Genomic DNA, 17,683 nt, shown 5'->3' with positions numbered 1-17,683 from the left:
CATTCAACATATTAATTCAATTCAATTCAACTTTTTTGTCATTGCACAGATACAAGTATAGGTACAACAAAATGCACTTTAGCGTCGTCTGGTCATAGTCATAGTGCAAGATTGTAAATCTTTATTGTCATTTCCTGAGTATTCGCATACTCAGAGGAAACAAAAAATAAAAATACAGAATAAGCATACAATAGAGTAAAAGAGTACTGGTTAACAATGTGTGGATTGTGGATGGATTAGAAAAAAACTGGTACATAGACAAATACTGTATACAAATGGGAGAGACTAAAGATATCTAGCGACGGGACTCTGACTTCAGCAGTGTAATAGTGTTATTGAATAAGCTGTTCCTCATCCTGCTTGTGCGAGACCTGATGGGAGGAGGGCAAACAGTCCATGGTTAGGGTGGGAGGGGCCCTTGATGATTTTCCTGGCCCGTCTCAGACACCGTTTTCGGTGGAGGGCATCCATGGCAGGGAGCGGGGCACCGATGATTGCTGAGCGGTTTTCACCACCCGTTGTAGTGCCTTCCTGTCTGCAGCAGTGCAGCTGCTGTACCATACCGTGAAGCAGGTGGTCAGGATACTTTTGATGATAAAGCGGTAGAAGTTGGACAGGATCTGGGGGGACAGGTGAGCTTTCTTGAGCCTCCTCAGGAAGTAAAGGCGCTGCTGCGCCTTTTTGATCAATTTGGTGGTATAGGAGGACCAGGACAAGTCCTCCAAGATGTGTACCCCGAGGAATTTGTAGTTGGAGACACGCTCCACCTCAGTCCCGTTTATATGGATGGGGGTATGACTGCCCGCTCTGTTCTTCCTGAAGTCAACAATAATTTCCTTCATCTTCTTGGAGTTGAGGACGAGGTTATTATTGGCACACCAGGTTGTCAGGTGCTGGACCTCCTCCCTGTAGGCTGACTCGTCGTTGTCACTGATCAGCCCTACCACCGTGGTGTCGTCGGCAAATTTAATGATGGCATTGGAGCCATTCTTAGGGATGCAGTCATGAGTGAAGAGGGGGTAGAGGAGAGGGCTGAGCAGTTCAGTGTTATAGTGGAGGAGGTGAGGTTGTTGAACCTAACAGACTGTGGTCTGTTGGTGAGGAAATCCAGTGTGCAATTGCAGAGGGAGGTGGTGATGCCAAGTCCACTGAGTTTGGTGATCAAGCTAGCGGGGATGACAGTGTTAAAGATGGAGCTGAAATCGATGAACAACAACCTGATGTAGGTGTTATTGCTGTCCAGGTGGGTCAGGGCAGAGTGTAGGGCCGCCGATATGGCCTCTGTAGACTGGTAGGCAAACTGATGGGGGTCCAGTGTGGGGGGGGGGGGGGGGGGGGGGGGGGGGGGGGGGGGGGAGGCTGGCTTTGAGGTGAGCCAAGATCAGCCGCTCAAAGCACTTTGCAATGACAGGGGTGAGTGCCACTGGGCGGAAGTCGTGGAGACTCCCTGAAGCTGATTGTTTGGGCACTGGCACAATGGTTGAGGTCTTGAGGCAAGTGGGGACAACACCCTGGGCCAGTGACAGATTGAAAATGTATTCACCGTTCTCTATCCCATTCCCAGTCTGACAAAATCCGCCCTATCTTTTGATGATATCCACATGAGGTGAACATTACATGAGTGTCTCAGTTTAGTCTTGCCCCCCCCTTGCCTTCAAGGGGGGAGAAATATTGAGACTGGGAAAACTATTGTGTAGGGAGGAACTGCATATGCTGGTTTAAACTGAAGACAGACATACAAAACACTCGAGGGTCTCGACCCAAAATGTCCTCTATTCCTTTAATCCAGATATGCTGCCCAACCGACTGAGTTACTCCAGATTTTTGTGTGTCTTTGGGAAAAGCTATTTACAGAAGGGAGCATCCTGCTATTAGAACAGCTGCATGGAAAGGGAAGGTTTAGAAGGATATGGGTCAAAGGCAGGCAGGCGGGACTAGTGTAGATGAAGCATCGTAGTGGGTGTGGGTAAGTTGAGCCAAAGGGTCTGTTTTCATGCTGGGTGATTCTCTGACTCATATGAGATGGGTTGAGAACATAAAGGACTAAAGTTGTCAATTCAATTTTCTACCACAGTAAGCCTACCTCTGGTAATCTCATTTCATTCGTTGTTCACCTTTATGAATTTTCTGTACTTGGCTACCACCTAGAGGTAGAAATGACTTGTGCAGACGCTGGTTTAAATTGAAGTTAGACTCAAAAAGCTGGAGTAACTCTGTGGGTCTGATGCTGTCTGACCCGCTGAGTTATTCCAGCTTTTTGTCTGTCTTTGGTTGAAATTTCTTGTCTTACACATTAATCCCATAACTCTGTTTCATAGGTATTTGCAGATGAGACACTCAGAACTTTGTGCCTTTCATACAAAGACATCAGTGAAGGGGAATTTACAAAATGGAATATCAGGTTTCAAGCAGCCAGCGTTTCCACAAGCGATCGTGATGCAGCACTCGACAAAGTTTATGAAGAAATTGAGAAAAATTTGATGGTATTTATGCTTTCTTTTCGGGTCACTTACTTTTTCTATTAAATGGTCATTGTTATCCCATGATCAGTTTATCATGGCTCACAGCCCAGTCTGTACCTGCTATTTGAAAAAGTAAAAAGCCAAGAGTTCCACCTGGAAATGGTGACATTTATACCTGTAACTAACAGCAAATTAAGGAATTGTACACAAACGGGAATGAATGTACAAGTCCCATTATCCCTCGCATGTGTTTGCCACTGTCATTCTGACACTGGATCCTTCGTTAACAAGAAGAGTTCTTGTTTTAATGATTTTTAATGTTTTAAGCTTCAATTTCCTCAAGGAAAATTCTATACTTTGACAAAAAAATGTCTAATTTCTAAATTCTTAAATGATTTTGAACATTTGACCCATCAAGCATTCAAACCGTTTCTGTGCAAAGTAGAGTTCCAGCAATACATTGTTGGTTACATTGATATTTCTTTAAGAACTTAGTTTCAATGGAGTATTTGCTCAATGTAAGTGAGGGTTTAGAAGGGGCACGGCTGTATACAGATTACACTAGTGGAAATTCTAAACCTATGTTTTAAATTAGTTTTTCTCATTTTTGATATTTTGATTTCTTAATTGTTTCAAATTAGTGATCTGTGAAGAAGATACATCTTGTTTGTTCTGCAAATATTTCTGGAATTTATTTTTACCTAATTTTAGTTTGTTTTTTTAAATGGTTTAGAATGCTCCTTTTGGGACTGTCAGCAGAAATCTTGTCCAAATTGACTCATGCCAATACCCTAAAGATTAAGTTTAAATTCCTGGAGACTCATTTCCTGGGATGAAATATTCTGTATGAATGTAAAATACAAACCTTTCACCGTGTGGAGAGTTGGGAAGATGGGATTGCCCAGAGAGATAGCATGTACTAAATAATCTCCTTCTACATCATAAGGAAATTAATTATGAGAAACAAAATCTTGGAGGAATTCAGGAGAGTCACCTTTACACTTTGCAATTGGTCAGGTTGGAGAACTTGGTACCAAATGGCATATTTGAAGAGAATGGCTTGGATGTTTTAATAGGGATTTTGTTAATATTGAAATATATGCTAACATAATTAGGAGTGGAGGTTCAAGTGGAACTTGAACACTAAATGTTTTACTATTGTATGTCCCAAAATGGAACAATGAAATTCTTTCTTGCAACCACACAACAGATACCTAGTACTCTGCAAACACCATAATAAACAACAAAAAAATCAGTGTACATATTTTTTTTAATAATAATAGGCTAATTCAATTTGTTTCTCCATAATTATGAATTTTGCATAGTTGTATGCCAGTAGCCTTTAGTGTACTGACATTATGTTTTTTGTTTGTTCATTACTTTAAAACATGCCATTCGCTTTATCATCTATTCCAGCTTCTCGGAGCAACAGCAATAGAGGATAGACTGCAAGATGGTGTTCCCGAGACCATTGCAACTCTAAAACAAGGAGATATTAAAATTTGGGTTTTAACAGGTGACAAAAAAGGTAATGATACATAACAATTACTTCAATTACATAACCTGTTGAATTCTAATTCAACCCAACAACAATATTTAAAACTTCCAAGTGATTTGGGTGTTGTTTCAAATTGGAAACCTAGATTGAAATTGAACCTGATATTTTTCATTGCAGTGTTTTATTGCTGCTCTATATCACCAAGTAGTAATTAGCACTGGATTAGCTAATTCTCGTATGTTGCAAAACATACTTGGCAAATAAAGTTTCTATTATGATTTAATTTGAAATTCTGCAGAATTTTTGGGAATGAAAATTTAGCTCTCCTCGTGTAAATTTAAACAAGATTTTGTGAACGTATAATATGGAACAGGACAACACAGGAACATGCCCTCTTGTCCACAATATCTCTACGGAACATGATGCCAAGATAAACTAATCTAAACTGCTTGTACATCATCCATAACCCTCCATGACTTGCATATACATGTGCGAAAGTGAAAGCCTCTAATATTCAATATTCAGGAGGGATAGAGAGAAAGGAAAAGGAGGTGGGGTAGCGTTACTGATTAGAGAGGAGATTAATGCAATGGAAAGGAAGGACATTAGTTTGGAGGATGTGGAATCCGTATGGGTAGAGCTGCGAAACACTAAGGGGCAGAAAACGCTGGTGGGTGTTGTGTACAGGCCACCTAACAGTAGTAGTGAAGTTGGAGATGGTATCAAACAGGAAATCAGAACTGCGTGCGACAAAGGCAAAACAGTTACAATGGGTGACTTCAATCTACATATAGATTGGGTGAATCAAATTGGCAGGGGTGCTGAGGAAGTGGATTTCTTGGAATGTATGCGTGATAGTTATCTAAATCAACATGTAGAGGAACCAACGAGAGAGCAGGCTATTTTAGACTGGGTATTGAGTAATGAGGAAGGGTTAGTTAGCAATCTTGTTGTACGTGTCCCCTTGGGCAAGAGTGACTATAATATGGTTGAGTTCTTCATTAGGACGGAGAGTGACATTATTAATTCAGAAACAATGGTTCTGAACTTAAAGAAAGGTAACTTTGAGGGTATGAGACGTGAATTGGCCAAGATTGGTAATTAATTCTAAAAGGGTTGACGGTGGATATGCAATGGAAAGCATTTAAAGACTGCATGGATGAACTACAAAAATTGTTCATCCCAGTTTGGCAAAAGAATAAATCAGGGAAGGTAGTACATCCGTGGATAACAAGGGAAATCAGGGATAGTATCAAAGCGAAGGATGATGCGTACAAATTAGCCAGAAAAAGCAGCATACCGGAGGACTGGGAGAAATTCAGAGACCAGCAGAGGAAGACAAAGGGCTTAATTAGGAAAGGAAAAATAGATTATGAAAGAAAACTGGCAGGGAACATAAAAACTGACTGCAAAAGTTTTTATAGATATGTGAAAAGAAAGAAATTAGTTAAAACAAATGTAGGTCCCTTGCAGTCAGAAACAGGTGAGTTGATCATCGGGAACAAGGATATGTCGGACCAATTGAATAACTACTTTGGTTCCGTCTTCACTAAGGAAGACATAAATCATTTTCCGGAAATAGCAGGGGACCGCGGGTCAAAGGAGTTGGAGGAATTGAGTGAAATCCAGGTTAGCCGGGAAGTGGTGTTGGGTAAATCAAATGGATTAAAGGCCGATAAATCCCCAGGGCCAGATAGGCTGCATCCAAGAGTACTTAAGGAAGTAGCTCCAGAAATAGTGGATGCATTAGTAATAATCTTTCAAAACTCTTTAGATTCTGGAGTAGTTCCTGAGGATTGGCGGGTAGCAAACGTAACCCCACTTTTTAAGAAGGGAGGGAGAGAGAAAACGGGGAATTACAGACCAGTTAGTCTAACATCGGTAGTGGGGAAACTGCTAGTCAGTTATTAAAGATGGGATAGCAGCACATTTGGAAAGTGGTGAAATCATTGGACAAAGTCAGCATGGATTTACGAAAGTCGAATCTTATAGACTTTTTCGAGGATGTAACTAGTAGCGTGGATAGGGGAGAACCAGTGGATGTGGCGTATCTGGACTTCCAGAAGGCTTTTGACAAGGTCCCACATAAGAGATTAGTATACAAACTTAAAGTACACGGCATTGGGGGTTCAGTATTGATGTGGATAGAGAACTGGCTGGCAAACAGGAAACAAAGAGTAGGAGTAAACGGGTCCTTTTCACAATGGCAGGCAGTGACTAGTGGGGGTACCGCAAGGCTCAGTGCTGGGACCCCAGCTATTTACAATATATATTAATGATCTGGATGAGGGAATTGAAGGCAATATCTCCAAGTTTGCGGATGACACTAAGCTGGGGGGCAGTGTTAGCTGTGAGGAGGATGCTAGGAGACTGCAAGGTGACTTGGATAGGCTGGGTGAGTGGGCAAATGTTTGGCAGATGCAGTATAATGTGGATAAATGTGAGGTTATCCATTTTGGTGGCAAAAACAGGAAAGCAGACTATTATCTAAATGGTGGCCGACTAGGAAAAGGGGAGATGCAGCGAGACCTGGGTGTCATGGTACACCAGTCATTGAAAGTAGGCATGCAGGTGCAGCAGGCAGTGAAGAAAGCGAATGGTATGTTAGCTTTCATAGCAAAAGGATTTGAGTATAGGAGCAGGGAGGTTCTACTGCAGTTGTACAGGGTCTTGGTGAGACCACACCTGGAATATTGCGTACAGTTTTGGTCTCCAAATCTGAGGAAGGACATTATTGCCATAGAGGGAGTGCAGAGAAGGTTCACCAGACTGATTCCTGGGATGTCAGGACTGTCTTATGAAGAAAGACTAGATAGACTTGGTTTATACTCTCTAGAATTTAGGAGATTGAGAGAGGATCTTATAGAAACTTACAAAATTCTTAAGTGGTTGGACAGGCTAGATGCAGGAAGATTGTTCCCGATGTTGGGGAAGTCCAGGACAAGGGGTCACAGCTTAAGGATAAGAGGGAAATCCTTTAAAACCGAGATGAGAAGAACTTTTTTCACACAGGGAGTGGTGAATCTCTGGAACGCTCTGCCGCAGATGGTAGTCGAGGCCAGTTCATTGGCTATATTTAAGAGGGAGTTAGATGTGGCCCTTGTGGCTAAGGGGATCAGAGGGTATGGAGAGAAGGCAGGTACGGGATACTGAGTTGGATGATCAGCCATGATCATATTGAATGACGGTGCAGGCTCGAAGGGCCGAATGGCCTACACCTGCACCTAATTTCTATGTTTCTATGTTCCACTATTGCATGTGACCACCACTTTCTCTGGCAGCATGTTCCAGGCACCCAACGTCCTTTGTTATTTATATAAAACTCTGTCCCACATGTGTCCTTTTGGACTTTGCCCCTCTTTCCTTAAAGCTCTGTGCCCTAGTTATTGACATTTCCACCCTGGGATAAAGTTTCTGACTGCCTACCCTATCTATGTATCATAATTCTATACACATAAAATAAATCTTTACCTTGTGCAGACAAAAAATAAAAAACATTCACCCAGATACAAACATGATATTTGCATTCATATTTTGTTTAATATCATCTTAATATATTTCCAAAGTCCTTTTCAGCCAATTAGTTTTCATTTTTGGAGCAATCATGTGTTGTAATGTAGAAAACATTGCAGCATTCCAAAACCTTTATTGCACCCGACACACTTCTGGAAATTGTAGCGAGACTATCATCATTAATCTGCTTCAGAAAGGAAAATTATGTTTTAAGTCTATGGTTTTCCTTCTGGGTCCTTTAAAGCACAAAGGAAATGAGACATACTCAGCTGTCATCCAACCGTATGTTGCTGCTTAGATTTTCTGGACAACTTGAGTCATTAAAAGCCCTGTTCCACTGTACGAGTTCATTCAAAAGTTCTCCCGCGTTTGCACTGATTCGAACTTGGAGATTTATGGTAATGGCCGCTCGTAAGTACCCTGGGCTCTCGTGGACATTTTTCAACGTTGAAAAATCTTCACGAGTCTTCCCGAGCTTACCATGTTTCCCGAGTACCTGCCGTTAGCATTACGAGCCGCTAAGAGACGCCCCCGAGCTCCGACGTACCCGCTACGTTCATTCTACGAGTTTGATTTTTTTTGTAAACTCGGGAGAGCACTTGAATGAACTCGTACAATGGGACAGGGCTTTTAAGCAGAAGCAGCCCTTTCTCAATACTTGCAAAACCTATTTTGGGGTTATTCAATGAGAAATGCCTCGGTCATTGATTCTGGGAAATTGTATATTTCTTAAAATATGTCTCAGAAATACAAGCTTGAGACTTCAACTTGACCTGTATCCCTCTGGTAGCTTTCTGAGTCTATTCTCACCTTGACCACCACTCCACCATTGCAGTTTTCTCTTACTCCTCTCATCCCTCAATCTGTCATTCCAAAGAAGTTTACCAGAATGGTGGCTGGATTAGAAGATATTAGCTCTAAGTAGAGGTTGGACAGACATGGATTGTTTTCTCTGGAACATCGGATGCTGAGGGGAGACCTGATTGAAGTATACAATTATGAGGGGCACAGATAGGGTAGACGGGCAGAACCTTTTTTGTATGGTGGAAATGTCAAAAATTAGAGCGCAAAGCTTTCAGGTGAGGGGGAAAATTTGAAGATAATGTACAGCAATGGGGTTTTTTTCACAGAGTAGTGGGTGCCTGGAATGCACTGCTGAGTGGTGGTGGTGGAGGCGGAATTGATCCTGGTATTTGAGAAGCTTTCAGGGATATGCAGTGAATGGAGGAATTTGTTGACAAGAACAAAGATTCCACTTTTTTTATCCACCACCTCAAGAAATAATGGCTGTTTCCAAGCAAACAAGAAAAAGGAAACCTCTTGCCTCGTATCATTGTATCTCTTGCTTTCCTATTTTTACAACAGTGATATTCACACCCATTTTCTGTTGATGAGGTTTTGGGATGTGAGCAATTTTAAATGGGACCCAAATCAAAGTAAAGGATGTTCTGATTTGGATATTAGATACAAGCAAAATGTAACATGCTCGTCATAAAGTTTTAGATGAGTGTATGGTTTTAGATGAGTGTTTCCAATCAAGAGATGAATAGATTGAGTAGTTGCAGAGGTACATTGAGGATCAAAAGACATAGGTTCAAGGGGAAAGGATTTAATAGGAATCTGAGGGGTAACCTTTTCACACAAAGGGTGGTAGATTTGTGGAACAAGCTGCCAGAGGAGATAGTTGAGGTTGGGACTATCCCAACATTTAAGAAATGGTTGGACAGGTACATGGATAGGATAAGTTTGGAGGGAAATGGACCAAATGCAGGCAGGTAGTACTAGTGTAGCTGGGACATTGTTCGTCGGTGTGGGGAAGTTTGGATTGGATTGGATTCAATTTTATTGTCATTGCACTCTTCAGTGTAGCACAATGGTTTAGCCTGCAGTCATAACATAGAATAAATAACAAAACACACTCAACACAGTTTAAAGTCCCAAATTCATTGTCTCTTCCCTCCTTGCCAGAAGGGTTGGGCCGAAGGGCCTATTTCCACACTTTTAGTCTGAGGCACAGCATGTGATTGTCTATACTTTAGCATGGAACTACATTCCTTGTGAGAAAATGTTCAAATTGAAAACAGCTAGTGATAAAATATAGCTGTAAACTTCTTGATGTTTGAGATTTAAATAATGGGACGTTCGGGCAGAATTGGAACTGATTTACTTTTGTGTGGGCCTACATGTAACTTAATTCTATGAAAATGAAAATTAATAACAGAGAAATTCAAGTCTGCTGTTTTCCTAAGTGGTTATGTTGTATTAAATCTCATTTAAATGGATTGTGTTCTAACAAAAACAATTTGTTTAAACTAGAAACTGCTGAAAACATTGGTTTTTCCTGTCAATTGCTTACTAATGAAATGACCCTTTATGATGGAGAGGAAATTAAGTAAGTATATATTTACCAAAATAGAAGATATAAGCCCCATTTATTTCCACAGCAATTCTGTTTGTAAAATCCTCTGTTTTTGTTGTGCAGTCACGGTTCTTGTCATTTTTAGCATTACTTTATGTATGTATAACTTCCACTCTAGTTCTAAGGTGATTTAGGCCAAGGTGGGACTTGTAGACTGCTACTGCTGGACTAGGTGCTTGACAGTCCTATGTGCTTCCAAAAAAAATAGACTCTTGTGGCGGCTCCCAAGGGTCGTGCCATCATAGTGTCGAACCCCTCGGCACAGGAGTGGTTCAGTCCGGAGGCGGCCCTTAGCCGGAGGCTTTAAAGGCAGGGGTTTGGGTGCCATCTTCCTCTCGTTTGGTCTTCCCTACAACCGGGAGGAACATAATAAAAGGTGCTTCTCAAAACACTGGACTTCGTGCTTCATTTTGAGACCCACGCACCACATTGGTGACCCCCGACGCTCCATTGGCATCATGATGGAGACAGAACAGAAAGCCTTGCCCCCTCACAGGCCAGCCCGACCCTGTCTCTGGACGCGGTCTCCGTAAAACTGCCTAACCTCTGGACCACCCGGACGCTCATCTGGTTCCAGCAGGCAGAGGCCCAGTTCAACCTGCGGGGCATCACGGTCGATGCCACCCGCTTCTATTACCTGGTGGGGGCCCTCGACCAGGATGCGGTTGAAGAGGTCACGGACTTCCTCGCAGCCCCCCCGGACACTGATAAGTACCTCGGCCTTAAGGAGCTCCTGCTCCAGGTTTATGGCCTAAGTAGGATGGAGCATGCTGGTAGGATCCTGCATATGGGGGGCCTGGGTGACCGACGGCCATCTTCCCTCCTAAAGGAGATGGTGGCTCTACTGGATGGGCACACGCCGTGCCTGTTGTTCGAGTACACCTACCTGCATCTGCTGCCGGCCTATATTCGTCTGCAGCTCACAGACGTCTCCTTTACTGACCTCAGGGCCCTCGGGAGGCGAGCCGACGCGCTGTGGATTGCGAGCCCTGATGACGTCAACGCGCTGGCCGTCGGCAGGCACGACAATGCCGCCAGCCGTGCATGTCCCCGCGGTGGCCGGCCAAATTCACCGCCTTTTCGCCTGGGATCGGCGCTCCGGGCCCGCTTCCTCGTGGATACTGGAGCGGAGCTAAGCGTCCTGCCCCCTTCGCTGGCCGACATTCGTTCCGGTAAGCGGGGGCCCATCCTCACTGCGGCGAATGGCAGCCCCATCCGCACATATGGAGTGCGCATGGTTCCCATCGTATTCGGCTCCTGCCGTTTCTCGTGGCGGTTCACCGTTGCCGACGTCTCCCAACCATTGCTCGGGGCCGATTTCCTCCGAGCACATTCCCTCATGGTGGACGTCAGGCGACAGCGTTTGGTCAACGCCGCTTCGATGGAGCCGATCACGTTGCGTTTGTACCAACCGGTGGGACAGCCCCTGGCATCCGTGGACTCCCGCTTCACACGGATCTTGACCGCGTTCCCAGACATTCTGACCCCACAGTTTCGATCGTCGACCCCCAGCCATGGAGTGGTGCATTTTATCCAGACTACCGGCCCACCACTCCATGCACGAGCACGCCGACTGCCGCCGGATAAACTGCGTTTGGCACGGCGGGAATTCCGCACAATGGAGAACTTGGGGATCGTCCGCCCTTCGAGCAGCCCTTGGGCGTCCCCACTCCACATGGTCCCTAAGTCGAGCGGGGGCTGGCGACCTTGCGGGGATTACCGATGGCTGAACGCTGCAACAACAGCGGATCGAAACCCCGTACCCCACATCCAGGACTTCACTGCCCATTTGACTGGGGCCACAATTTTTTCAAAAGTGGGTCTGGTACAGGGTTACAACCAGATCCCGGTTCACCCGGATGACGTACCCAAGACGGCGATCGTCACGCCATTCGGACTTTACGAGTTCATTCGTATGACGTTCGGCCTCAAGAACGCTGCGCAGGCCTTTCAGCGCCTAATGGACGGGGTTTGTCGCGACCTCGATTTTGTCTTTGTGTATCTGGACGACATCCTGGTGGCTAGCCGCTCGCAGCAGGAGCACTGCGCCCACCTCCGGCGGCTCTGTCAGCGGCTCAGCGAGCATGGTTTGGCCATCAACCTAGACAAGTGCCGTTTTGGGGTAACCGAAATTGACTTCCTCGGCCACTGCGTGACTGCGCAAGGCGCGGTTCCCCTGCCTGACAGGGTCGACGCCATCCGTCGGTTTCCCCGCCCACGCACGGTGCGTGGCCTGCAGGAGTTTGTCGGCATGGTGGCATTTTATCATCGTTTCGTGCCATCCGCGGCCCACATCATGCGGCCTCTGTATCAACGTCTGGCAGGTGGGCAGCAGAAGAGCGTTGAATGGACCCACGAGGCGGGGGCAGCTTTTGATGGCGCGAAGGAGGCCCTTGCTCGGGCCGTACTGCTGGTGCACCCGCGGGAAGATGCCCCGACTGCTCTCACGGTGGCGCCTCGGAGTCGGCGGTTGGTGCTGTGCTGGAGGAACTGACGGACGGAGGTTGGCGGCCCCTGGCCTTCTTCAGTCGGCACCTCAACCATGCACAGACAAAATACAGCGCGTTCCATCGCGAGCTCCTCGCTCTGTACCTGGCATTGCGCCATTTTCGCTACTTCCTGGAGGGCCACCTGTTTACCGCCTACACCGACCACAAGTCGCTCACTTTCGCCCTGGCGAAGGTTTCTGACCCCTGGTCCGCACGACAGCAGCGGCAATTGGCCTACATATCGGAGTATACGACATCTATCTGCTACATCGAGGGGAAAGAGAACCGGGTGGCCGACGCATTGTCCCGGCCTGCTATCAACGCCGTGTTCGAGGTGGCGCCCGGAATCAACTATTCTGCTCTGGCAGAGGCACAGCTCATGGACGATGAGGTGCCCGCCTACCGGATTGTCATCTCCGGCCTCCGCCTTGAGGATGTCCTTCTCGGTCCTGGGGGAGTGACAATCCTGTGCGATGTGTCGTCCGGTCAGCCGCGCCCCATCGTCCCTGCCACCTGGCGCCAGAGAGTGTTCGAGGTGATCCACGGACTGGCTCACCCATCAATCCGGGCGACAACGGCACTGGTGGCAGCTCGCTTCATGTGGCACAGTCTGCACAAGCAGGTTGCCCATTGGGCTCGCACCTGCATTCCGTGCCAGACAGCAAAAATCCAGCGCCATGTCCGTGCGCCTCTCCAGGAGTTTGGTCTACCTCACCGGCGATTCGACCATCTCCACATAGACATTGTGGGGCCTCTCCCGCCATCCCGGGGCATCACCCACCTTCTTACAATGGTGGACCGCTTCACGCGGTGGCCGGACGCCATTTCGTTGGCTGACACTTCAACGGTTACGTGTGCTCGTGCGTTGTCCGTGCACTGGATTGCTCGCTTCGGGGTGCCGGCGCACATCTCCGACCGGGGGCCACAGTTCACCTCCGAGCTGTGGTCAGCCATGGCTCGCTTGCTGGGGGTGCAGCTACACCACACCACGGCTTGCCACCCGCAAGCTAACGGTCTGGTGCAGAGGTTCCACCGGCAGCTGAAGGACAATGGATGGACGAGTTGCCGTGGGTCATGCTGGGCATCCGGACCGCTCCCAAAGAGGACTTGGCCTCATCATCGGCGGAGCTTGTGTACGGGTCACCACACGGTGCCCGGGGAGTTCGTGCCGTCGGCGCAGGGGCAGCAGGGAACGCCCTCATCCACCCTAAAGCGCCTTCGCGAGCAAGTTGGCAGGCTCGCACCCGTCCCGACGTCCTGCCATGGGACATTTCGCCCACACGTGCCAATGGCCCTCACGGACTGCCCATACGTCTTCCTGCGCCGTGATGCCCACCGGATGCCACTCCAGAGGCCGTACGAGGGCCCGTTCCGGGTGCTGGAACACGGGCAGTCGACTTTTGTCCTGGACATGGGGGGCCGGCCGGAGGCCGTGTCGATTGACCGTTTAAAGCCGGCGCACCTGGACATTGACCAGCCGGTGCTGGTTGCTCAACCTCGGCCCCGAGGGCGCCCCCTTCACGGCTCCCTCCGCCTGTCACTCCACCTGTCCTCCCGCCGGTCCCTCGTCCTCTCCCTCCACCTATGCCTCTGCAAGCCCCACGAGCGGCTAACTTCTGCACGCGGGCCGGCCGGGTCGTGTGCCCGCAGGTGCGTTTCGTGCCTCTGGTTCTGGGGGGGGTCCTGTGGCGGCTCCCAAGGGTCGTGCCATCATAGTGTCGAACCCCTCGGCACAGGAGTGGTTCAGTCCGGAGGCGGCCCTTAGCCGGAGGCTTTAAAGGCAGGGGTTTGGGTGTCATCTTCCTCTTGTTTGGTCTTCCCTACAACCGGGAGAACATAATAAAAGGTGCTACTCAAAACACTGGACTTTGTGTTTCATTTTGAGACCCACGCACTACACTCTGGTGTTTCTTAACTGACCAGTCACAGGTTAGGAATGATAGCATTTTTTTAAGTGAAAATTTTCTCACAATTCCCTGTTAAGAGGGAACTCTGAATAGAGACTGCTCCGGGAAGATAGACACAAAATGTTGGAGTAACTCATCGGAACAGGCAGTATCTCTGGAGAGAAGGAATGGGTGATGTTTTGGGTCGAGACCATTCTTCAGGAATCTGATGCAGTTACTCACTGGAGTTTAGAAGGACGAGCATTGAAACCTACAAGATAATGAAAGCCCTGTGTAGAATGGGCATGGAAGGTTTAATGCCCCTTTCAAGATCCAGCAACAAGAAAGTAAATTGCAGCAGTCAGAGTGAATGTGCTAATTAGACACTCATAACAAACTTTGAAATCTCTTTCAGTTCTATTTCTCTCTCACAGGTGCTATTTACTGGAATTCAACTTCTAGTAATTAGTTTCAGTTTCAGGTTCTGCAATCTGTTTGGATTTTTTTCGCCACCAATGGTGCATTAAGAGGTCGGCTGGGCCAAAGGGCTTGTGTCCAATTATGTAATCCCAACACATTAGGTGGCAACAAGTCCCTGGGTATTCAAAGCATCAGACTATCCTCAATTCGTCATTATTAGCTGGCACCTGTGTAAAGAGACTCCTGGCTACGCTCCCACATGAAACAAGGAAGATGTAATTACTCAACTGTAATAACGATACATCAGATTTTGAATGACCACAGGCTAACTAATTACAAATACAAGTTTTCTGGGATTGGAAGCCCCAGCCCAACTTGGGAGAAGCAACAGCACTATGCTGACATGAAGACCATGTTCCAACTTAAGATCCTGAAACACCACATGGTGGCAGGTGGAGCACAAGAAGTCCAGTAAATGGGTTATTTTATGGGTTATTATGTATATGGGTTGCAGCTTACATGAATGTATCAAGATGTAATGCTCCCATGACTCCCATAAAATTGTCTCCCAGCCGACCTAGACCCACTGCAGTTCGCTTATGGAGCCAACCGGTCCACAGAGGATGCAGTCTCTACAACACAACCTCGCACATCTCGACCGGAAGAACACCTACGCCAGGATCCTCTTTATAGACTTCAGCTCTGCTTTTAACACAATCATCCCACAGCAGCTGGTGGAGAAGCTGAAGCTATTGAAGGTGGATACTGGCACTTGCAACTGGGTCCTTAACTTTCTGACACAACGGCAGCAGAGAGTCAGGGTGGGTAGTCAGACATCAAGAACCATCGCTGTGAGCACTGGCCCACCCCAAGGCTGTGTCCCAAGCCCCCTGCTGTTTAGTCTGCTTACTCATGACTGTACTGCCAGACTCAACAATAATTATATCAACAGGTTCTCTGATGACACAACAGTGGTGGGTCTCATCAGCGACAACAATGAGTCGGCGTACAGGTTGGAGGTGGAGCTGCTTACAGAGTGGTGCAGATCTCACAATCTCACCCTCAACGTGGAAAAGACTAAGGAAATGGTGATCGATTTCAGCAGGGCTGGAAAACACCATCACACACCGCTGCATATTGATGGTGTTGCTGTGGAGAGGGTCAGCAGTGTGAAGTTCTTGGGACTTCACCTGGCGGATGACCTGACCTCTATGACCAACACCACACCAGTCATCAAAAGAGCTCAGCAGCGGCTCCACCCTCTCTGGAGACTAAGAAAAGCAGATCTCCCTACTGTTCATCTAAGGACCTTGTACAGGGGCACCATCGAGAGTATATTGACCTACGGCATCGCTTCCTGGTTTGGGAGCTGCAAGGCTTATGAGCAAAATCAACTCCAAAGGATAGTGAAGACAGCCAGCAGGATCATTGGTGCCCCACTCCCTTTCCTGGTGGAGATCTATAAGAAGCGGAGCATCAGCAGAGCCATCTCCTTCATCAAGGACCCCCATCATCCATCACACCACATCTTCTCCATTCTGCCATCTGGGAAGAGGTACAGGAGCATCAGCTGCAAAACCAGCAGGATGCTACACAGCTTCTTCCCACAGGCAATAAGACTGATTAACGGTGTCCCCTCCCATGTTTGAAACATTACATCTGGAAGAGATGAGATTCCTCTTAGCAGGTAAAGCAGACCAATTTCAAAAGACGTGGTCTATGTTTCTGGACCTATCTGGATATGAGGTGCAATAGTAATTTAAATAAACAAATAAATAAGTGGTATCAGGACCTGGTAACGGGAGGTAAAACAACAAAAACAGACTTGGTTGGTAGCCCCCTTTCTGCGGAGTTTAATGTTATAATAGAGCGATTGTTCCTATTTTCTTTTTCTTTCTTTTCTAGGATCTATTTTCTCACTTTACTTCCTTCTCTAACTTCTTTTCTAAGGGGCTTTCTTTTCCCAACACTCTTGCACTTCACGACTCTCACGCACTTTCTTTACTTTCCTTACTTCTACCTTTTTCTTAAAGCTCAAAAAAAATGAAGCGGTACAAAAAATGTATTAAGATATATGTGTTGTGTGTAGTAGTGTAATTTACCGTACTTCTAATAAAAATAAAATAAAAAAATTAAAAAAAAAACGGTGTCCCCTCCCCATATAACGTTCACCAACACGTTCAACCTCACCCAAACTTTGACAGCTGGGCATCTGTCGAAGCAAAACCACAGTCGACCGGAATGTCTGTTTTAATATGGTTGTAATTTTTACGCCTACTTTTTGTTTTTAGATATGGTCATTTAAATTTTTTTAAAGCTCTATGTATTCATCCTGTTTTTATTAACTACAATGAATAGAAACTGATCGAGAAACAGTTTTTTCGTTTCATCTGTGTATGCAAGTACTCAGTTAAAATTATATTAAATAAATACTGAACACTGAATACCTCTTGATTAATGCATATCTGATTAATAGCTTTGTAGCTTTAGGATGGACTATTTTATTTTTTTTAACATCCAACTGTTCCAGAAGGGATCCCTTCCACGGAACATTACAAATCTTATAATGTAAGCAATACAAAATCATATTTTGTAAGCAATATTTGTTCAAAAAGATATCTGAATGCACTAAAGAACTGTGATCTTGTGCAGCAAGAGTGGTGCTGAGTATAATCGGCATCGTATCTGCAGTACTGTTGCCATAAATTTATATTATATTAATGTTATTAAATATCTTTTCAGTACCATGCTCACAAAAATGCAAGGAACACATTTGACCCCCAGAGAGCCCACACAAAATATCTTCAAAAGTGATGAAAACCCTGCAATGATAATCACTGGCTCGTGGTTGGTAAGTACTTAGTGTTGTTCAATTTTTATGTGTGCAGAACAAAATCTACAGCTGTACAAATGGGCTAATTTCTGGTCCAATGGCATATCATCATTTTAATGCACCTTCTACAGACAAGGGGCATTTTACAACAGATTGCTCTGTA

At 46.1% G+C, this 17,683-nt stretch overlaps 1 protein-coding gene across 2 annotated transcripts in view; it reads left to right on the top strand.

The window, feature by feature from the left end:
• The window catches only part of atp8b1 (ATPase phospholipid transporting 8B1), a 136,925-nt gene that overhangs the window by 102,908 nt on the left and 16,334 nt on the right, over positions 1-17,683 (top strand). For both annotated transcript variants that reach the window (XM_055664972.1, XM_055664897.1), the window contains exons 18-21: positions 2,319-2,483; positions 3,879-3,990; positions 9,790-9,865; positions 17,430-17,538. In XM_055664972.1, coding sequence (XP_055520947.1) covers positions 2,319-2,483; positions 3,879-3,990; positions 9,790-9,865; positions 17,430-17,538 — 462 coding nt within the window. The remainder of the gene's footprint in view (positions 1-2,318; positions 2,484-3,878; positions 3,991-9,789; positions 9,866-17,429; positions 17,539-17,683) is intronic.

Source organism: Leucoraja erinacea, chromosome 1, assembly GCF_028641065.1.
Source record: "Leucoraja erinacea ecotype New England chromosome 1, Leri_hhj_1, whole genome shotgun sequence".
In the NCBI taxonomy this organism is placed as follows: Eukaryota; Metazoa; Chordata; class Chondrichthyes; order Rajiformes; family Rajidae; genus Leucoraja; species Leucoraja erinaceus.
Note: the sequence above shows the minus strand (reverse complement) of the source record. Positions and strands in the feature narration are given on the sequence as shown.